This window comes from Tetrao urogallus, assembly GCF_951394365.1.
Source record: "Tetrao urogallus genome assembly, chromosome: 16".
In the NCBI taxonomy this organism is placed as follows: domain Eukaryota; kingdom Metazoa; phylum Chordata; class Aves; order Galliformes; family Phasianidae; genus Tetrao; species Tetrao urogallus.
This window is the reverse complement of record NC_136829.1, coordinates 14,124,677-14,147,895: the sequence shown is the minus strand read 5'-3', so window position 1 is coordinate 14,147,895 and position 23,219 is coordinate 14,124,677. Positions and strand designations below refer to the sequence as shown.

General features: G+C 39.0%; 1 protein-coding gene across 1 annotated transcript in view; it reads left to right on the top strand.

Annotated features, from left to right (window-relative positions):
• Nucleotides 1-23,219, top strand: part of PTPN1 (protein tyrosine phosphatase non-receptor type 1) — a gene marked incomplete at both ends in the record, with an annotated part of 38,780 nt that extends 15,561 nt beyond the window's left edge. Inside the window, 8 exons of the mRNA XM_079543587.1 lie at nucleotides 10,803-10,893; nucleotides 12,375-12,475; nucleotides 14,167-14,265; nucleotides 16,956-17,093; nucleotides 18,400-18,609; nucleotides 19,274-19,435; nucleotides 20,067-20,302; nucleotides 23,012-23,219. Of these exons, the coding sequence (XP_079399713.1) occupies nucleotides 10,803-10,893; nucleotides 12,375-12,475; nucleotides 14,167-14,265; nucleotides 16,956-17,093; nucleotides 18,400-18,609; nucleotides 19,274-19,435; nucleotides 20,067-20,302; nucleotides 23,012-23,219 (1,245 nt within the window). The remainder of the gene's footprint in view (nucleotides 1-10,802; nucleotides 10,894-12,374; nucleotides 12,476-14,166; nucleotides 14,266-16,955; nucleotides 17,094-18,399; nucleotides 18,610-19,273; nucleotides 19,436-20,066; nucleotides 20,303-23,011) is intronic.

Below are 23,219 nucleotides of genomic sequence, written 5' to 3'. Positions count from 1 at the left end.
GTGTTAACAGCATAATAAAAGTGAATTGGTGGTAAGTCATAGAGTGGATGAAGTTTCCTGCTTTTCCTATTACTTCTTTCATTGGCTAGCTTCTAGAAGATACTATAAGGTCAAAGTTACATTGCTGTATTCGTAAATAGTTTGATAAGTAAATATGAACAAGAACTCTGGAGCTCTTGTAAAAATTCAACTTTTCTGTTTACAGACATATCTTGTGCTCTAAGACCTCTTTAGGTTTAATATTTCTTCTCTCTCAGAATGGACCTCTTTTTGCTTTTGATTACAGTGTCATTATGTAGCCATCTGTAACTCCACCTGCCTTTCAATATTTGTTTTGGGCACCCAGCCACCAAAAATTCTGAAATGATCTAATTTCCTGTTATTTAGTACTACCTGTAAACTGTCTTTGGTCTTCATTACTAGTATCTGAGCCCCCACTTTAATGTAGATATGGTACTATTCAAGAGAGTTGGGATTGTGGTTTTTTTCTATTTGAACCTCATTATCCATTTGCAAAAGAATGCAGTGCAGCAGAACAAACTGAAAACTGGAAGAAAAAAAAAAAGTATCTTTCTTTCTAGTTGCTGAATCCGTGGTTAAAAGTCATTGAGATCTTACTGAAGGAATCAGATACCCTCCAGGGAATTGTTCCAGTGCTAACTAAACGCAGGGGTGTGAAGTCAAACTCTCCAAAAAATGAAAGCTCTTTACCACTGGGAGACTATTTAAGAAAACTTGTCTTCTGGCTTCTTAGGCTTGCCTTGAAAATTGGAGCTATAGCAATCCCAGAGCCTGGCAAATAATTGTTTCTTCTATTGGATAAGCAAAATGCTGGATTTAAGAGAGGTAACAATTTTGTACTAGATACTAGACACATCCCGAATGGTGCTTAGATCTTTTCTGTGTTGTAGACACTTGTAAATGTTGTCATTTTGGTGGATAAGTCCATTCAGTCCATTTGTTCACCTTGCTCCTTGCTGAAATCCCTCATGCTTCATGGATACTACTTGATCAGTCTCAATTAAGGAGAAAAGGGAAAGATCATTAATTAGTGAAGCAGCATTCACACCTTATTTGTGGTTGGTATTTTAGAACTAGTGCATAAAAACCCTGTTTTCACAGAGTATAAACTGCTAATAAGATGAATGCGCAAATGTTGACATTTCTTTTTGTTTTTTGTTTTTTTTTTTTATCAAACATTTGCAATTTCATTTTGTTTCTTTAAAAATATTTGTCCTGAGTAAAATGACGGCAGTGTTTGTCTATGAAGCAGTCAATGTGCTGTGCTGTTTGTTTGGCTTTTAGTCAACATACTTTCCAGGAAAGGGTGAAAGGACACTGATACCACAGATCAGTTTCATTTGTAGCTCAGTGAATGTGAAGTATATATTTTAATATAAAATGAAGTCTCTTTAAAAAAAAAATAAATAAAAAAGACAGTAATAACTTAATCGAGGCGTGCATAAACTTCAGCTCCTTAAATGTGGGGGCTCCTTGCTTTGAAACTTGGTGAGAAAACAACATTTGTGTGGGTGTTCTGGGTCCTTTGATCATTGTAGTAGCTTGCTTATGTCTCACAAGATGAGCGTAGTGACCCCCACTGAGTTTTAAACAGTGACAGTAGTTCTGTCATTAGTTTGAATGGCAACCAGGAGTCTCTCTTTAGGCAAAAGGTTATGAAGTCTTTCTGTATTGGTTTGAGAGCTGCTCTTAAAGTAATGCTTTCTATTTTCTGGCGTTGGCTCACAAAGTCAGAGGTGGGTGTTGGTGGTGTGGCAGTAGGGCTGAACCTTCCCACCAATGTCCCGTTACATCTTGTTGCTGTGTGACAGCTGGCAGCAGAAGGGCAGTCTGACAGTGGTGTCTGACATGGAAGTGCTTATGGAGCAAAGGTGAGGAATCGAATTCCCTCATGAGGAAATAGACATTCCTATTGACATTCATTGATGCTTGCTGGAAGCTTATGGAGACCAACCAGTGGATTTTGGCACAGGGAGGCATGGGTGGTGCATTTGAGCAGTGGTGACAGTGGTTACCTCCACTGGTGCAAATGTTTCTGAGTGCAGAATGAAGACTCCTGTTCATCGCTGGTGAAAATGCACAACTAATGGTGATGACCACATTGAAAAATAGTCAAATTCTCTTGGAGAATTTGCATCTCTTGGAGTTTTCATGGAAGTAAAAAAAAGGAGGCATTACTTTCAGAGCAAACTACATGCAATACTAGTACCATAGAAGCCTTTGAAATTATTCGTTGATAAAAAAAAATGGCCAATGTTCAAAAATGTTCATTGTTGTCATCAGGTGCCAGTCTGAGTTTAAATTCTGAACCAGTAATTCAATTAAGTATCACATATTCTTTTTTCTAAGTATGTGAGTGAATCATATAGTAAGACTTATGTGAAAGGATGCCAGACATGTAGCTTCACTACGAAAGGCATGATTGAAAGCAATCAAAAAGAAGACAGCAACCCAGCAGCATACAAACCCACAGGAAGCTTTTTGTTGTATTTATCGAAATTAAGGAAAAAGTTTGTCAGAATGGACAGCTGGAGGAGGTGGGAAAAGACAACTTCATAGAAGGTCTGGTAATGATTTTCATTGCTCACTAAAGTTGTCATACAGCTGACAGGAATTCAGAGTAACTTTTGGAAAGTTTCTGTTCGTGCAGCAGAACGCATGCCTTATACCTACGTAAATTAAATCAGGTGTCCTTTCTGTGCAAAGGGAAAGGATGGTAGGTTATAAAATGGAACTATGCTCATTTCATTTACAGGAACCATCTTGTGCTTCAAAATTTTAAATGTACTTGTTTCAGTGTACTGAAATGATTTTACAGGAAGTCAGGCTGAACTGATTCACTTTCTTCATATTGATTTCTGCCCAGTACGAAACTTCTGATATTAACAAAGGATGAGTGATACTTTAGACACCACTTGACATGACTTCAAATAATAAAACTTTCTTATTTTTCTTAGAGCTTTTCTAAAGATGAAATTTAAATCTGAATAAGAATGGGTAATTCCTGTAATGGTGATAAAGCTTGCAGTTGGTTTGCACATAGAGAGAATGAGAATCCTTACTGCCTTTCTGTCTTTATTTCAGTACTTTTTCTAGTTTTTCTGAAGCTAAATTAGCTACTGTCTGGTAGCTTGATCAAATGCCTGTCTATCCTTGTAACAAAGAAGTTTGGGATAAAACGTACAGATTTAAACCATTTAAGCATTTAAACAGATTTAAATGTTTACATGCTCTTGCCTTCTACTGTACTTTGGTAAATAAGATTGGTTACTGAGAGATGTCAACTAGCTGCTGTTAGATAGTTGTTAAAGAGGCTTTTACTCTCGTTTTTATAGTAGAATTTCAGAAAGGAAATTATATGACAAACAGTAAATTAAAAGATGTTGGAAGTTGATGCCAACTATTAGTAGTAGCGTGGACCGCAAGCCAATCTAGTTGGCTTTCATTTGAAGTCTTCCATCCTTTCTCTAGTACAGTCCCCAAAATTGTTTTGAAAAAGCATGATCATATCTCAAACATTTTAAAAGACTTTTTTTGTTGTGCTGTGTGTTTTTTTCTGTACAGAACACTGAGCTTTATAAACAAGCCAGACTGAACCTTAATTTTCATTGTACATTTTATAATGGGTGTATTAATCTGGGCTGCTTTCTAAGAACTATATGAATGAATTTAAATACTTAAAAGTCTAGCAAATGTTTGAAGATCTTTGCATTAGAGAATATGCAACTTCCTGGTTTAAAACAACGCAAAACCAAACCTTTCTTAAAGAAGTAGTAAAACCTTAAAATATCAGCAACTAATGGCGAGAAGAATTAACAACCTACTGATGAACAAGCAGTGAGCAAGGAGTGATATTGATACAGATTCCTTCAAAGTCACTGTATCTCTTTGTATACCTTGCAGGAAAGGGGGCACGAAACACCGGAGAACCTTAATTACATTTATCTTTTTTTTTTTTCCCTATCAAATGAACTCACTGGTTTTAAGGTTAGATGGTGATAATGCGTTATGCAAGAATTTGGTCAAAGTAAAGTCTTGTGTTTTCAAACTGAGACTACTAACAATATGTAGTAACTCTGAAAGATCGTAGGGTGTTCTGAGTGAGTATAAATACAAAGTCATTCCACAGTTCTGACTTAATGGAGTCGGAGATTCAGTTGAGAAACTAAACTATCTGCGGTGGTTCCGAGGGCATCTCTCATCCATTTGCTTCCAGTTTGTGACTTGTAACTGGTCTAAACTCTTGGTTATGTGGCACATCAGTTTGGCTTTGCTGCGAGAAGCAGCTTTTCTCATCCTCAGCCTTCTACTACTTACAGTTTTTGTTTTCCCTCCTTCCTCTCCACCCTCACCGAAGACTGCTAAGTCTATTAATGTAATCTTTACCTTGCCTTTTTTTTTTTTTTTTTGTGGTGGGTGTTCTGTAGAAGATACAGTGCTGCTAGATGGCTTGTGAGATGCTGGAATGAAATGGGTAACTAGGAAAGGAGGACACTGTTTATAACCACAGTTGTCTGTTAACGAAGCCTGGAATAACCTACAGACCAGAAATTACACATTTTAAACTCATACAAAACCAGTACTGCAAACAAATTAAGGTCTGGATTTGTAAGAGACTAAATTCCTATGAGTTACGTGCATATCTGGGCTGCCAGATGCACCAGTCTATTTGAAATGAGGTTAAATTAAAGGTCTTTATCTGTAGACCTCTGTGTTTGGGTAAGTCAAGATCTGAATTTTGTCTCTGATTATTTTTCTTGTAGGAGATTAGTAACTGACATAGAAGCTCTTAGCACTTCAGTAGGACTGTGGTTTATTTCCTGGCACTGACTTTGTTTGATGATAAAGATAGCAAAGCTTTTCTTCTGCAAAACAGCAGTCAAGAAAATGACTTCTTCTTGAGAAGAATTCCATCTTCTCAAAAGTCACTGTCCTTCTAGCAGTGTAAGATGTGCTCCTGACGTGGACTGAATATCTGGGGGAAAAAAGAGAGATGGACGTGGCAAAGAAGGAAGCTGCAGTTATTCTCTTATATTGACTCAGTTCAGTTGTTTCCTGTTTTGGCAGTGAGTACATGGCTACAAAACAGCAAAAGTAGAGCATTACTGCCAGCTACTCTGAACTTCTTCTGTTATGGGTCATAACTTTCAAGGACAAATTGTATTTTGAACTTACTGAAATTCGAGAAGCCTCATGTAATTCTTTAACCAAGTAGTAGAGTCAGTCTAACACTTAGCATGAGCGATCAGTCTCTGGTTACCCCAGTTCCACTGCAACATTCAAAAAAATCGGAATAGAAAAAAGTTTTTACTCATGGCAGATAATGACATTGAAGCAATTTGACAGTCTGAACAATTGAGTTTTGCAGAATACAGTGATGTATTCCTTTTGACAACATGCTAAATAAATACAGTACTACTAAAACCGGCACATGGTACAAGTCTGGTAGTTTCTTGCTTCTGGAAGTACTTACCCAAATTTGAGGAGCTGTTTGGATGCACGAGTTCAGCTGAGCATTTAGTGTTTGGTTACCTGCCACGATGAGGTGGCTATGATAAAGAACTGGAGGATTTACTTTAATAATTGGTAAATTTCTAGTTAAGCATGTTGAGGCTAGTTGGTTTTGAGAAGCAATCAGTAATATCTGCTAACGGTAACGAGTGCGGGCACAGAAGAAATCAGTACACTTTCCCAAGTGTTGATATGATTTAATAACACAACCAGTTTATGTTCTCAGGGTTATTTCCATGCCTACAACTAGCTGACTGTAGTGTCAGAAGCACTGCTTACGTTGCATTGCTGCAACCTGTTGCAGATTGCCCACGCAGTGCTGAATTAGCAAGGGGCTTTCTAGGAAAGCCATGTTGTAAGTGTGTGATGATATATATGTGCATTTTTTTGAACTCGCGTAGTAGTGTCATTGAACTTTGAACAAGCTTGTCCCTTTTTCTCTCTCTCTTTCCATGATACGTGGCTTTGGAAAGAAGCTGGGGTATAGCCCTCTGTTTTTTGTTGAGGCAGATTAATAAATTAATATTGCCATTATTTTTCTTGAAAAGAAAATGGAGAGACTAAGTGATTAAAAAAGAAAAGATAACAAAATCTATGTTTATTTCAATTATCTAGCTGAAATTCTGCAGCTTAAGACTGATGTCTGATGTAAACGTCCATTTATTTATTTGGTCTTTAGATGCACACTGATGATCTTTTTGTTACCTGTATAATCTATCCCCCTTTTTTGTATTCATCCAAATGTCCTGATACAGGAAGTCCAGTTTTACTTGTCAGTCTGAGTTGTGTGAGATATTGATCTCCACATACTTTTTATCTGTTCATCTACATGTATTTTAGGTATTAGCAATGTTCTTTTGTTGAGGAGTCAGTTCACTGCTTCTCAGTGACTAAATTTGCTCTCTTAAACACTGATATGAAGCCAGTTGTGTAAAGTGCCTGTTTATTGTGGATCCCTTAGTAGTTGTACCTGTTTTTCTCGTAGTCCTCTTTGCCGCATCATATAATTGTTTTTTTTTTCCCCATTCTGCAGTCAGCCTTTAATGCTGGCTTTAAGAAATCTTTTTCAAGCTCTTAAACTAAAGTTGCTCTTTTGTTTAAGTGGTTTTTTTATACGTGTTTTGAATTGTGTTCCTTAATGCGACTGCCTGAGTAGATAGATTACTGTGTGCCTTCGTAGCGGGTGATGAGATCTTAGCAAATGCTGTTTCCTGTCGGAGCAGAACTGTTAAAATGACAATATTTCATTATCCCAAGATCTAGACTATTCCGAAATTTATGGTGTAACATAACAGCATGATCAGATTGAGGCCTGCTTGAAAGTCCCAGGGAGGCTTTCTGTTGAATCCAAAGGCCCTTCAGACTGGTCGTGACAGTTTCTCTTCTTGAAATACTGACATGCAAATGTGTGCAAATTGCAACATGCTTGAACAACTAATGTCATGAATGCCTCTTCATGTTGTCTTACCTAGTACTTACTGGAAGATTTAGGGGTATATCTTTCATTTCTTAACCTCCTGTAGGTTTCTGAACAAGGTGAGAAAGGTAGCAGTCAAAAAGTGGCATTATGCTCAGGTTTACATAGGGCAAAAGTAGCTCGGGGCTGAGGAAAAGCGGCCAGACCAGGCTGTAAAATGCAGGAGGAATCGACTGCTGGTACTATGAAGTAGTTCGGGGTCAAGGGGAATTTTTTGAAGGCTGGGAGGAATGGAAGGAAAGGACTTTGTGCTATGGACTGAATTACTAAGATGAGGTTTCGGAAGGGTTGAGCATTCTGGAGCAGGAAGCTTTGGGATGAGGGGCCGAGAGCCTCTGGGAGCCCCCCTTTCTGCTGCTTCTATCCAAGCAAGGATGTGTTGGCCTGCCTGATTACTTCTGTCTGAACAACTCAGCTATCCTTGCATTGTGGAGAAATGGAACCCGTTCAATGCAACCGAGACCAAGCTTCTGGAAAGCCCAAATGAACTTCGTATTCCAGTCATTGCCATTCATTTGTAGCAGTGAGAACTTTCAATTTGAAGAATAGCACTTCAGCCAAGTTCTTCACTCTACATCTGACATTTTCAGGGGTATTTGCACTGGGTATGGGGTTTAAAGTCAGGATATGAGCGTTACGGAATGACTCATGTTCATAAACAGAAGCATTTGATCTTGTGCAAGTGACTTGGGTTTTAGCCCATCTTTATAAAGTATTACATTGCACAACTTTTTGAATGAAATGTCCTTTTAAAATTACAGGATCTCTGCAACGAGACTGAGCGTGATTACAGAAGGCGTTAAGTAACCTTATCAATACCTCATTAGTATTCATCCACTAACTTCACATCTTGTGGCACAGCTGGCTTCAGGTTACTCATAACGTAATTCCGTGCGTTGAATGAATCTGCCTGCTCCTGGTGGTGATCCTCCAGTCTGTAACTGGACCTCCACCACCCTGCATCAGTAGCTAATCTGACTTGATAGCTGACTCCTAAAGTAACCAGTAACAGAGGTTTCTGGGAAATGTATGAGAAGCCTGTAACATGGTTGTTTTTGTAACTTGACACTAGAATGCGTCCTTCCAATAATCGCTTCTGTTGAAGGCCATCTGATTTCTACCAAAGCCAGCTTAATATCCTGAAAAAATCTTACGTTTCTTGTCATTCTAGATGTTCTACCAACTGCTGTAGCCAAAATAAACAACAGAAAACCTCAATTCACTTTTATTCCATATTGTTGAGAACAGCACGCCCCATCTTTTCAGGCATGAATTCAACCACTGAGATCCAGGCAGCGTGCCCTTTGGGATTTTCTTTTTTATTGGTATTGCACTCAGAAATGAAGTTCTGTATGCTTAGTTGGCTTTTCATACAAGGCAGCAGCTTGCCTGCTGCGATATCTTGATCCTTCTTCTTCTTCCCCCTCACTCCTACCCTTTTGTTTTTATCTCTGTTTTTTGCAACATGCTTCAGGAATATGTAATTTTTTTAAAGACTGTCTGTTTTTGGGAGGCATGTGGGTAATTTCTTTCTCTTCATTTTCTACATGCATATTGGAGTTTTGCATTTGGGGGTTGGAACTACATGATCCTTGAGGTCCCTTCCAACCCGGGTGATTCTGTGATTCTGTGATCTCCTCAACCTCCTTTATTCTTTCTATTCCTGTAGGCACTGTAGCATCACAACAACAACAAAAAAAAAACCCACCAGGTGTTAGTTAATAACCAGATTTCTACTCCCTCAGCAATGCATTACCAGTCTGAGATCCTTAAATACATATCTGAATCTGTGGAACTCCCTGAGGCTGGGAGTAAGTAGTGTATAAGTGCATATGCACATGAATACTTAAGTACAGTATTTTTACATTAGAATTCCTTTGCATCATTTCATCTCAGTAATGAAATGTTTGATTTGTTTCCTATTTTAGAGAGGGGATGGTTGTCTTCAGATGTTTTAATGCCCAAAATGATACTGCACAGACTAGTGCTGCTACCAGTTTAACTCTGTATTCACAGCTATCATTCCTAAGGATTTTTTTTCTTTTGGTTTTCAATTTGCTGCATTTTAATATGGATCTTAAGTGTTGACTTTTTGGTTTCCTGACTACATAGGCTCTGTGAGAAATATGATTAGAGATCCAGAAGGCCACTTTTCCTTAGTTCCCTATTTTTCTCTTATTAATCCTGTACAGTCAGTATATAGGAAAGATAAACACCTGCAGAACACAGAATCGCCAATGTAATTGATTAGTCAGAGATTAATTTACGAAAACAGCCCTTTTAGCTACTTCATGTTTTAGATATTAGATTGTAGCAGTCAAGATCATGTTCTCCAGACAGCATTCTTCATAAGCAGAATTACTGGCAGCCATGTGTTAAGTTGCAAAAAGTAGCAGCTGTTATTACTTATTTCAGTGAGGGGCCATTTCAGAATACTGTACTAATTTTGAGCAGGTATATGAAAAATAGAGCAGTTTGCTTAATTTGCAGAATTCACTGTACGTTGGTAATCACTGGTAAATAATGGGGTAATAAAGCAAAAAAGAGGAACTTCAAAATAAATAAATGAATAAATAAATACAAATCTTTAGCACTGTAAGTACTTCTTTCTGCAAAGCTGTGAGGAATAGAAAAGCAGTCCAGTTTGGCCTGTGTTTCAGCAATTAGATTCTGAGGTGGTATAAAATCCTTCTGCTCTCATGTTGGAAGCTTGCCACAATGTGAGCTGGAGCCTGAGATTGATAGAGGAGTGCCCAGCCTTTCTGTGCAGATGATCACAGGCAGTCCTGCAAAGCTACTGCATGTTTATGCACAGAAACCTCTCTGCTTCTAACAGTGGTTATAGATGTGTGGATCAACACCATGCTCAACAGCATGCATGTCTGCACAGGTAATTAACATAAAACTTGGCTTAACTTGGTGTCTTTAACAAAAATAAATTAGCTCTGTAATGTGTTTATAATTATGTTTTTGAATGGCCTCTGGGCCAGATTCACTTTTTCATTTTAATGTTCATGCATATGGTATCTGTCTTAGGATTTCATAAACCTAATTGTGCTGTCGAAGTATCAGTTTTACAGTAAATCCATTCCTTTGGTTTTCATTAATTTCAGTTAAATATGGCAGCTTTATGGTAAAGTTCCTTGTACTGTAGTTTTTAAGAATCGCTTGCTTAGAACAGTATTTATTTACATTGTTAAGACGTGTTTCTTATCAGCTGGGACTAATATCCAAGGACAGCAGAAATCATCTCAGATAGTTGAGCTATTTCATACATCTGAAAAAAAACCTGGAAGAAACTGTAATTGTATGCTTTAGATGATAGATACATTCAGTAGAGCATGCAAGTTGAATTTTTTTTTTGCCATTTGCAGCTGATAAGTCAAGATAAAGTTCCGCACAGCCTTAGAAAGATGTGATTGTGGCATGTTGACGTTGACACGTCACTCTGATGCCAAGGGGCAGACAGGTCTTTTCTACCATAATGAATATTTTCTAATTCTTGGTTGGCCAGAAGGAATATTTGATAATTCCCTTGATAATGGCACCATTATCGTACAGCAGTTCATATGGAAGTGCTTTCCAGCGGTTTTTTTTGTGTTCTGATAAATTTAAACTGAGTTTTTACCTGAATCCTAAAATGTTCACTGTCTAAAACTGTCACACGGTAAAACAAATTGTGTGATTCTATGATAAAACATGAAGTCAGATGGCTGTTTGTCTTCAAATAGCTAACGGTAGGATGATATTAAATGAATTCATACATTAAACTTTTTTGGTTGTTTTGTTTCAGGACATTAGGCATGAAGCCAGTGATTTTCCATGTAAAGTGGCGAAACATCCCAGAAACAAAAACAGAAATAGGTACAGAGATGTCAGCCCCTGTAAGTATATTTGCTTTTCCATTGTTTTTGACACACAATTGACCTCTAATTATTTCTGGCAGGTAAATGCTCTGTGTAAGATCAAGACCTCTGTTAGATGCATAGAGATCCCAGATCATTATGTCTGTTAATATGTAAAGTTATGAGATTGATGGCACAGGATGCTGTTATGTTCATAGGATCGTTGTGTAGCAACATGCAGTAATTCTGTATGTGTGGGCAGAAAACAGAAGAACGGAACTTGTTTTCTCTTATGCTAGGGAAAAACGGTGGCGGAAGTATTAACACAAGTAAAAATATCCTTTCTATTGCAGTGCACTTACTAGAACATCCTTTCAGTCAATGTAGCATAATTGTTGCCTTTGGAAGATGGAGAAGTCTTGCATAAAGTAAGACCACTGGAGATGAATCCAGTTGAGACAGAGATTGAGATTTGAGATAGAAAAAAGGACGTTTGCAGAGCTGGTAATCTCAGCGCGAGACCTGTGCTTCCAAAATGACTGTCATTGCATGTTCTGTGGAATTCTGATGAGACTTCAGTCTCTGAGCATGTGCCCTCTGTACAAGGCACTGCAGCAGTTCTGCTCAGCACTGCAGGCTGTCTTTCCATCCGTGATTCTATGTACAAAAGCTACCACATTCAGACTTCCCTGTGCCTGGTGTGCTGACTTTGGAGGTGCTATTGCAGACACTAGAGAAAGTGACTACTTGGCTGAACTGACTGGCTTCTCTGCACTGCAGAGCAGTAGTCAGGACCCTTCCTTAAAGGTGCAGCACTGGTACCTATTTTAAATACAGTGATTCTGTAGGTTCTGTCTTTGGGCAGATATCTATATTCTGCTCAAAGAGAAGAGTGTTACTGTGTACCACCAAATTCTTACATTGTAGGGGCTGAAGGTTATCATCTGTTCACCTTTCTTGTAAAATGTGAAAATTCTTGTCTTTGTGGGTTTTTTTCTGTGTGTGTGTGCATTTTTCCTTCTATATAGAAGAAATAGAACCTAACAAAAGAGCAGTAACATTACATTTTCTGTAATTTTAATTATTATTTCTAGACGTTACTTGTTCTTGTCTGGGGAAAAGTAGAGTAAGTCTTTTGTTTGTTCAATATATGTTTAGTCAGACCTTTAACAAGCTGACTTTTAATGTTTAAGTTGCAGTAGATAAGCAGTTGTGTAACTGTATTTATTTAAAAACAGTAACTTAGTAACTGTACAAATGTATCAGTGTGATCTGGTTCGCACTTTGTGAGTACCAGATTCTTGCAATGTATTTCCAGAAGACGGAGCTCGACTCGCATTCACTGCTCTGTACAGTGCTGTTCTCATAGTACATACATGGTACTTGAGGCTCCGGGGATACCAGAGAACACTTTTGTGATTGAGCTCTTTTAATTCTTCAGGAAAACTCTGCTTTTTTGAGCCTATCATCTAGTGAGGCTGTGCATGTATTCTAACCAGTGTTTCTGATTTATTCTGCAGTTGATCACAGTCGAATTAAGCTAAATCAAGGTGACAATGACTATATCAACGCTAGTTTAATAAAAATGGAAGAGGCCCAGAGGAGCTACATCCTTACACAGGTAACTGCTGTCTACACACAGCGGAAATATAGGATGATTGGAGTTGTTTTTCAAGGAATTTCTTTAGTCTGTCTGGTTTATGTTGTTTATTTTAAAGCTAGTTAAGTGTATATAGGTATCCCTGTCTGTTTAAACATATTGTGTGCATAGAACAACTTTATATAAATGCTGCATGTTTTTCCTTCTTTTTGTCAGTATTGACTTTGCATTTTGGTACCATTGGGTCTCTGACTTCAGGCCCACCTTGGCTTTATAACAGAAGTTGATGTACTTTTAGAAATCCACTTATGATATGTTGGTTTATGATAAGCAACATCAAGATGTGGTTGACATCTGTCACATTTCTCCTACATGGAAGACCAATGCACAAAGACCATGGAAGTCCAAAGCACAAAGGCTTTGGAACTTTGGACCATTACAGTCTTAAAATTCCTGAACAGAAACATGCTTCACTTAGTGGGAGAATTTCACATTTACAGAAGTTTGTCGTTACACATCCTGCTGAAAATGATGTTAGTGTAGTGTTCACAGATGTGTACATCCTAAGATGACCTCCAAAGGGTCTACGGACAGTGCTGATGTCTTTATCTTTGAAGTGAGAGAGGAAAGCTGTGATAAAGACTTCGGTGATGGAGATATGGGCAGGGGGGAAATTTGCTGTCTTTCTCTGAATCTGTGACTTACACAATTATGTAACAGTTTCAAAAACACCAAGGTACCTGGCCGTCTTACTGTGACAGCTGGCGATTGTCAGAAGTCCTGTTTGTCCTAAACCTTTGGTTTCCTGGAGGCAGCCCTGGCCTCTAATCTTGACTTGTTCTTCCTCCCGCGCTTCAGATAAAGGTAGACTGGGATTAATATTTCCAAGCAAAGGTCAGCAGCTCTTCCTTCTTCTTTCTAGAGAACAAAGATAAATCTGTAACGAAGAAGCAGGCAGTGCAGCATTTAATATGAAAATGATTCTTGCACATAACTTGCATTTCCCTTATTTAGGACGAGGTAGGCTGATCGCAGAGTTGAACTGGTAGGCTTGTATGTACAGCTAAGTGGTACTAAAGATTTTTTCTGATCCAGTATTTAATGGATTTGAATGGCTTTTTGAGGTCCCTGGCCAGCTGTTTGAGCAAGGTGGTGTTTAGTGAGTGTGAGAGGCACCGTGCTGCTGGCTGTGTTGACCCAAATTCAAAATGGATTTTGGAGTACAGAACAGCAAAATGAATTAGCACAGACAAGAAGCTACAAGGAAATGTGCTTTGTAAGTAAAGTATAATACTGTAAAGTATCATGAATAACAATGAAGTATTGCAGAAGAATTAAACGTGTACATTAATTTTGCTCCTAATCAGTGAGGTTTTATTTCCCCATTACTTTCATTTGCCCGCCTACGAAAATTCTCTCAGCATTTTTTGCTCCCAGTTCTCTTCTCACTAATGAGACTACTTCTCTCTTCCTGTTATGTGTGTTATGTGTGTGGGGAGGGAAGAGATTAACATCCGTCCATGGGAGAATTGGAACCTAAAGCTACATCACTACATTCTGTTGTTTTTGGGTTTGGATTTTTTTTTTTCAGTTTGAGAAGTTGCTTGATATTTGCCTGCATTTATTGTCTAGGGCAGTAACTTTTTACTGGGAAACATTGCTCTGATTTTGACAGAAAATATCACTTATTTCTGGTTATTCTGTCTCCACAGGGACCTTTGCCAAATACTTGTGGTCACTTCTGGGAGATGGTTTGGGAACAGAAAAGCCGTGGTGTTGTCATGTTGAACAGAGTGATGGAAAAGGGATCCGTGAGTATTTATCTGGTGTTAGCTATGTGCTCACTGTGTGTTTTGCTTTAAATTAAATTGAAAGAAAAAAAAAAAGAGAACTGAAATAGAGGTGAAAAATGTGACTGTAAGTAATTTTACCTAACAAATAGTGCTTAGAATCAACTACCTGGTGAATCAGTCTTTTAGTCAGAAAACTATCCGGTTTGTACCTGCAGGTCTTAATTTCTTCTGAATTTGGTTGAAATAAGGCATTAAAACCATCTGTCTGCAAAAATGAGTATTTGGTCTGCTTCTAACCTAGGTATCTGAATCTAATTCTTCTCATATACAAATTGTGCCTCCAATACACCAAGTGTTTATTCAGAAACAATGTGAAATGGCTTTAGTGTAGTTATAGGTTCACCCTGATTCCAAGTTTCCTTCACACAGTAAGAACTCAGATTTTTAAACCTAACTTCAGCATATACTGTTTGTGCTCCAGGGTCACTGTTTTATTAAAAAAAACTGTTTCAGGTGTGAGGAAAATGGGGGTACAATTACAAGTGCTTTTCCTGGTGTCTGTGTTAAACACTGATGTGCCAGTGATGCAGAAGCAGCTGCTAAGCCAGGACATGTGCAGTGGATTTGATTCTGTCACACCTTTTAGGGAGTTTACATTAGACAGAACAGACAGATGATGAAGGCAAACAACAGGTAAATAGCTGAGGTTATTTTAAGTAACTAACATGATAACTAAAAGGGGTTGGCTCCTCTTGCACATGGAGTAGCTGCTGTCTTGAGAGGAAATGTCTCAGCCCTTCTGGGGCTGGTGGAGACATGGGGCATTAATTCCATCAAGCACGGCATTTCTATATTATATCACGGTATTTCTATATCTGTGGGTTCAGAGCTTTGGTTGTATGGTAACAGCTGGTGTCCTGTGCTCCTCAGGTGGACTTGGCATCTGTCAAATTTGAGAAAAAAGCAGTTTTAAAAACTGACAGGAATGCAGTTACAAGTTAAATGTTACAGTGCAGTCAGTATAAGGATGCGTCAGTGGCGTAGTGGGTATGTTGGGTATCTACCAGTGATAACTGGTGTGTGCTTTTGCAAAATGGGGAAAGAATTCTCAATAATCAGGAAATTTCTTGTGGAATCAGTTGTGTTTTTAGTAACTGCAGTCTTCATTATGAGTGTGTTGCAAGTGAAACTTAATCTTCAAGAGATGCAGTAACTGTAGTTTTCAATAGTTTCTTCCTTTCCAGCCATTCCCACTTATTCTCTGCAGTGTCAATGGTTTCAAAGAAAATGAATTACTATGATCCCTCAGGGCTGGCTGCTAACCCTTCTGAGCAGACAGCAGCGGGGGACTACAGTGGAGCACAACAAAATACTCTTTACAGGCGCATTTTATAGAGAAATTAGACACCGGTCATTTGCAGTTTCTTAAACGTTAAAACTCAAGAAAGTGCTGAGAATTATAACTGCCTTCTAGACCCTGAAAACTAAGGATGCTATCTGAATAAAAGCTAGAACTAGTCCGGGCAAAACTGGAATTAATGTACCATTGATTACATTACTCCGTAGAGTTTCCTGGCAGAAATTATCCTAGAGGTGAGATTGCTGTTGTTTTCTTACCAGTATTTCTCCACTTCAGCATTAAATCCATGTTATTGGACCTTCAATAAAAGCAGCACTAACCGCGTCCAGCCATCCGTTCCCAAAGAGCTGAGATACAGACAAGTGGTGGCTGTAATCCTGTTTTCAGAGGAGCAGTGCTTAATGACAGAAAGAGCAGGACAGTTCCCACACTCAGAATATCTGTAGTTTTTAATGGTTGTAAACTTTCCCATTTGTCTTGCTGGTGAGTTTCTTTTTCTTTAGTTTCAGTTTTTTCCTACACACTGCACAATCTGCTGCTCGTCTGTTTGGTTGATTTATCTAATGCAGCAGTCTTCTTGCAAAAGTAAGTTCTCTTGGAAAACTTCACTGACAAAATTGAAAGTCAGAAATAGGTAATGGTTGTGTTTGCTGACTGCAGGATTTTTTGTTAGGCTCTTTACTTTCAAAGCGTGCCATGTAAAATTAGAATGATCTCACTGCTATTTTTATTTTTGCGGTAAGTGAAAGAAATAACCCAAAATCTCATCTGATATTATACTTGCAAATTAGTAATGCTGTCATTCTCTAGTAGCTTATCTGTTGAATTAATAATTTTTTTTATGGTACATTCTGCTCTTGTTAACATCTCTTCTTTTGAAATGGAAACATTTCAGTAAGGGTGATGCATAAAATGCAGCATTGACTTGGATTCACATTTTGGCAGTGTTGTACAGCTTTTGTATTTAGAAATTTACTAGACTTTTTGGGTTGTTGTTAATGGTATGATACAAGCTGAAATAAATAATGACTTTGGTGATTTTGATTATGTTCCACAGAGGTACAGTCCTGTTGCACACTCTTCCAGTTTCCATGTAGAAGAAAGAGCTCTGCTGCCACAAAGCTATCCTCAGTCCTTAGGTATTTTCATGAGTCAGTTGGGGTCAAAATAATTTGACTCGTACCAAACAAAAATTACCGAAGATGTGGTTTTGCAGCATAAAGGAAGGCTGGTATTTTTTGCATTGAAACTCATCCTTATAATAAAACCAGAGGAATATTTTAAGATAGTTATATTTGCTTTTTACACAAGTATAAACGATGCATAAATGGTACCCGTTTGTTTTTAGATAAAGTGTGCGCAGTACTGGCCACGGAAGGAAGAAAAGGAAATGTTTTTTGAAGATACAAACTTGAAACTAACCTTGATATCTGAAGATATAAAGTCATATTACACAGTACGACAACTAGAGTTGGAAAACCTTACAGTAAGTACAGGAACTACTACCAGTCGCTTCCTTTAATCTCTCTGAGGTGAGACCCTGCTCATCACTAAGGTTATGGAAAAGACTGGTGTGAAATGCAGCCGATTTTGTGCTGGAATTGATGATTCTGTATGAGATGGCTCTTCAACATTGCCTGGTATTGGAGCATTACTCTGACAGTGAAGAAACACAAAAGCAGTCATTCAAGCAGTGGCACCTGATGGAAAGTTCCTGCATGACGCTGGCAAGGAATATTGCCATTCACTGTCGCTGAATGTGGGTAACTGAAGATAATGTCTAAGGTTCCCAGCGGTGCTGAGCTCAGCGTGCATGTTGTGGCATTCTGGCAACAGTTCTGTTCTGCCCACATGCTGCTCCATACTGGAGGGTATCAATATTTGCTCAACTGTTAGCATCTTGTGCCAGGAAATGTGAGAAAGCAGATACGAATTCGATTGATCAAGTGATAGCTGAGTAAGGATTTGGCTGTTGCAGTTTGTTTGCTGTATTAAGAAGTATATCTGCCATAGGCATGTTTTGGATGGTTGTACCTCCAAATTCTGACAGGATGTGAACACCATTGAGTTAGTAGTCTTGGAAGAAAGTTTCCAAATTGGGAATAAAGTGTAAGGGAACACCTGTGATTGTGTGTTTCGTCTGCAGAAGTGGAACAGGCTTCTGTAGCTCGTTGTAACCATTCTGAGAACTCTTTAAATGGTCTTTAAATTCTGCCATTACAAACTGGTCAGCAGTAGTTAGCTACTATCAGCTAGCTATCTTAGTGCAAGCATTTGAACTATACTGAAAAAAGCATAAGGCAGGTTATACATAAGTTTACTTACCAGTCTCCTTTGCTCAAAACAGAGTCCTTTTACAAAAAGGAATAATTGTAATTAGTTTCTTAGCTGAGCAGATGTGAAAGCCCCCTCAGAACATGGAGCACTGTCATTTGAATTTAAGTCAACTATTGTAAAGCTGTAATGTCCAAGAAGTAGTAGTGCAGTCTGATTGCCACACAAAGCTGAGCTGGTGCTCTCCTCTGTATCATAGAAACCAGATTTACTGCTAACGTTTTTTTCGTAGGCACAAATTCGAAACTGACCTACAGCTATAAACAGTTAATGTTTGAAGCTATGTAACTGACATTTGAAGCTGCCTTTCTTAAGCATGTAGGAGGATATTTGCTAGGAAAATGAACATGTGAGGAACTGTATTTGCTCATTAGAACACTGTTGTAAGCAGCTGTACTTTGAACAGTTTTTGACTTGTGCATCTACCTAAAAGACTTGCTAAGTGCTGTCTTTTACAGACGCAGGAAACTAGAGAGATTCTGCACTTTCATTATACTACGTGGCCTGACTTTGGAGTCCCGGAGTCTCCTGCTTCATTCCTCAATTTCTTGTTCAAAGTGAGAGAATCTGGCTCGCTTAACCCTGAGTATGGACCTGTTGTGGTGCACTGCAGCGCAGGAATTGGGAGATCAGGAACATTCTGTCTGGTCGATACGTGTCTTCTGCTGGTAAGAACTGTGTCGAGATGATACGCTGTTTCAGTAGAGCTCCCTTCAAGAGCGGTTTCTTCTGGCTTACAAAAAGCTGCGGTGTTTTCTGTGGAGTATTCTCACATGTTATTTCTCTTATCTTACTCATATTCTGGTTTGAGACTGTCTTCCATTTTAAAACTAAGGTAGATCTCATTCTTAACTGGCTGTTTGATTCCAGGAAGGAAAACTCTAGTTTTTAGAGTGATTTGCACGGATAGGCTTTATCTGTGTGGTTAAGAAAAACATGAGGTGTTTGCTAAATAACAGTGTAAGCTATCCTTAAACAGTGTGAAATACACCGATGTGTTTCCTTTTACAGAGTCAACTTTGCCATTTAGGGAGGGGAAAATTTTGGTTTTATTCTGTCACTGTGTGAGATCAACTAATACACAGAAGTCAGGCCTGGGTCAGAGTATCTGTTTCTTAAACTATTTTACTTATTACATCTTCAAAACAAGAAAGACCAAAAAAGGGAAAACATACAGGATTATAGAGTCCTAGTGCAGTTTTCCATTTCTGTGTCTTTTCTTAGTGCGTTAATACTTCAATATGTAGGATGGTCTGAAAGCTGCTCTATTAAGCCAGTCATCATATTGAATCTCATCAGAGCATAAAGTACGTTTCAAATTTTTATCTTCAGATGGACAAACGGAAAGATCCTTCTTCTGTGGATGTTAAGCAGGTTCTGCTCGAAATGAGGAAGTACAGAATGGGACTCATACAGACAGCGGATCAGCTTCGTTTCTCCTACTTAGCTGTTATTGAGGGGGCAAAATTCATTATGGGGGATGCTTCAGTGCAAGTGAGTATCATTGACTGCAGATCCAGATGTATAGTAAGCTGCAACATTTTTTTTAACTGTAGCATATAAGTGGGGTCAATGAACAGAAAGGAGCCTTGAATTACTTTGGCTTCAGTAAGTTTTTATATTGTGCAGTACTTGAATACAACGCTTTATTACTGACTTCAGAATACTTCCTGTAGCCCTGTAGAGTAATAGGTGGTGCCTGTGTACTCCTCAGCACCTTCACTGGGGTGTAGATTGGCTGCATCTGCCATGTCTTTCATCAGCTTCCTTGTATGATAGAAATTTAAGTACTGCAATGAATTCTTACAGCAGAACTAGCAGCATGGGTTCTATTTCTATTTCATGCTATTTAAAATTTCCAGAGGTAGATTAAAATTTCTTCCTTTTATAACTGATTATAACTGATGTCTTTGGTGTACTGCAGAGAGCTTAGATTCGGTATTATTTTTGTGTCGTCTTCTTTCCCTTTTTTTTTTTTTTTTTTTTTTTTTTTTCCAATGCAAATGAACAGGCATGCTAAAAATAAGTGAGAAGGTAGAGTGGAAAGCCCCTACCAAGTTAAAGCCACAGTAGTTTACATAAAATAAACAATGGAAAACATAACAGGGCATTTCCTTCCCTGAAGGAACAGTGGAAAGAGCTTTCCAATGAAGATCTGGACCCACCACCTGAACATACCCCGCCTCCTCCCAGACCACCAAAGAGAACCTCAGAAATGCACAATGGAAGGATGCACGAACATGCAGAATTCTTTCCTAAGCATCAAGTGGTAGAGGAAGAGATCAGATGCTCAGTCAGCACTGCTGAAGAGATGGTTCCAGGTGGCAGAGTTTTTTCATCTGTGCCACTGATCACAGACAGGTAATTCATTTTCCCACTTCAGCTTGACCTAAACTTGTTCATAAATTTCATATGAAAAATCCTGAATAGATGTTGACTGAATTAGTATAATAGCAGTTCCAAAACAAAATCTGTGCGTACTTTTCCATAAAGTTCTTCAGCATTTTTTAAAATGAGATCCTGCTGTAGTGAGAGAAGCAGAATGAGATGGCTTGGTCTCAATTTGCATGTGATGTGTTACAGTAAGTTACACAGGAGCTCTTTCACTGGAGGTGGAATTAGCATGGAGCTGAGAGCTAGGCTGACCAGCTTTAGCTGTACTTAGAAATGTGAAATTAATTCCTTGTCTGCTTTTGATGAAAGGAGTAGAAGGGGCTCATGAACAGAGAACTTTTCTACCTGTCATTGTAACCTCAATGGTCAACCTTGACAAATACGTGGAAGTGCTGTGTGAAGTGAGGTCTGACAGTGGAGAAGCCCAGGTTGCTACCTGCCAGCCACTAGATGTCCCTCCTGCCTTATCTGAGTGGCGTGGAGCTGGATGAAGTCAAGCCTCAATGTTAACTAATTTATTCAGAACAGCCAACAGAAAATAAACTTTTAAAAATAATTTTTGAAGAACCACCAGATGATTAATGAGAAGTTTGATTTTTTTTCCCCCACTAGCTGGCCTTCTAAAAAGACATATTCAGATTCACATCTGGGAATTCTGGAATAAAAATACCAAGTTTTAGTATTTTCTGCAGCACCGTAAAGTTTTTTCAACAGATGCAGCTGGCAGACTTGATGTATTTTATTTAATCAGACCAGTGAGGGAGTGAATGACTCTGCAAACTGGAGATGAGTAGTATAAGTTCCCAGCAGTCTTCCTTCAAAATAAACTTCCTCTTAATTTCACAGAGCGCAAGGAGGCTGAGAACATGAACCTGGTATCTCTCCAAATTCTGCAGGAGGCAGAAATAAAATGAAAGTGTTCTTTGCCTGCTTAATGGAAACAATGTTTAAATTGGGATTTTGTTTTTTAATTCAGTGGGGGAGATTTGAGAAGTGAAATACTGAAATTCCAAATGCCTTTACTAAAAAGAAAGAGAATCTTGGAAGTAGGAGTAGGGAGAAACAAAAGATGGACTTGCTCAGCCTGGAGAAGAGAAGGCTGTGAGGAGACCTCATTGCAGCCGTCCAGTGTTTAAGAGGGATTATAAAAAGGAAAGGAATCAGCTTTTTACTCAGGTAGGTAGAGATAGGACAAGGGGAGGGGTTTTAAGTTTAAGGGGGGGGGGTTTAGATTGGATGTCAGGGGAAGTTCTTTACAGAGAGTGGTGAGGTGCTGTCACAGCTGCCCAGAGAGGTTGCAGATGCTCCATCCCTGGAGGTGTTCAAGGCCAGGCTGGATAAGGCTCTGTGCAACCTGGGTAGCACCAGATCTGGAGGGTGGTGGCCCTGCCTGTGGCAGGGGGACTGGAACTTGATGATCCTCGGTGTCCCTTCCAGCCCTAGGTGTTCTGTGATTCTCTAATTCTATGAAGGCTTAGCTACAAAAGAGAAGTGTTACAATAGCAACACCTTCCTCCTTTCTTCCATCAGGGACAGTTTAGTTCTGTTACCTGGGATGTGAGATAACAGCTAATGCTTTCTGTGCCTAATGAGGAGCGTGGATAGAAAGCTTGTATCTTATGTCATCAGCTATGTAGATCTGAATTAATCAGTGGAGAAATGATTTCCTGGAAATTCTTTACACAGTTTCGTCTAAATGTCCAGCTCAGAGACATACGTTAATTTTATTACAGGCACCAGTCTGAGGCTGGGGCTGAGTCATCCTCTGGAACTGCTTGTCTTCCTTTTTAATTATGAGGCTGGCTTGGACTAGACATCTGCTTGTTACCTTACTAAAGTGAAATCCAATCTTAATGCAGTATTTGACATTAGAAAAGGCTGGGATTTGAATCCTGAGATCCTGAATTCCATAGCATTACTGTAGTTGCAAGGTGAGGCTTCCTTTTGATCGCTGCTCTTGTCCTCATTTCTAGGACAGTGAGTCCAGAAATGATGCAAGAAAAACATGCTAGACAGGAAGGGGGTGGGCAGGTTGATAAGAAAAGATGAGGCAGAAAGAGGCTGGAAGAAGTGGAGCAGTGGACATGGACAAACGGGCAGAGGTGAGCAAAAAGGCAGAAGCCTTAAGCACGGGCTTTTTTTCCTGCCCTAGTCTGTTGCCTGACATGACAGATTGCTGAGTTTTATACTTCAGCTGCCAGAAGATGTATAGGAAATCCCTGTCCAATGCAGCTCCCAGCTGGTTTCCACTCTACTTGTTCTCCCAGCTTGGTGATGTTCTGCTTTCTAAATTCAGATGGAAGAAGCTGTACAGTAGATCTAAAAGTTCCAGTTAAGAAGCCTCTCTGGGTGTCAACATGATGGAGTTTTTTATCTACAAAAAAAGCATTAAAGACTATTAAAGATGGAGTAATCCTCAGCTCCATCACAATGCTCCTTGCTGCTCTTACGAAAGCACAAACAAACCATAATTTCATCACTTTCTGACTCTGAGCAGCTGCGTGATTTCAGAACCCTCATGTTCTCCTCGGCTGGGTGTAGGTTGGCCCTTTCTTGTCTCAGTGGCTGCGGAGGCAGCAGATTTAGGATGAGCAGTGCAAGAGGTGGTTAAGGATAGGTCAGCTCATTCTTTAAAGGGTAAATCCAGTACTGAACATCTATTTATTTGTCCTTAAGCACTAGTCAAGACACTGAAATTCGGAGGAGAACTGTTGGCGAAAACCTGCAAGTCTCGGCCCACAAAGAAGAGTCAATGAAGTCGGAAAGCATAGAAGAGGATGATGAGAACATGATGACAACTTGGAAGCCATTTCTAGTGAATATATGCATGTTCACTTTCCTCACAGCAGGAGCTTATCTCTGCTACAGGGTATGTTTTCACTGA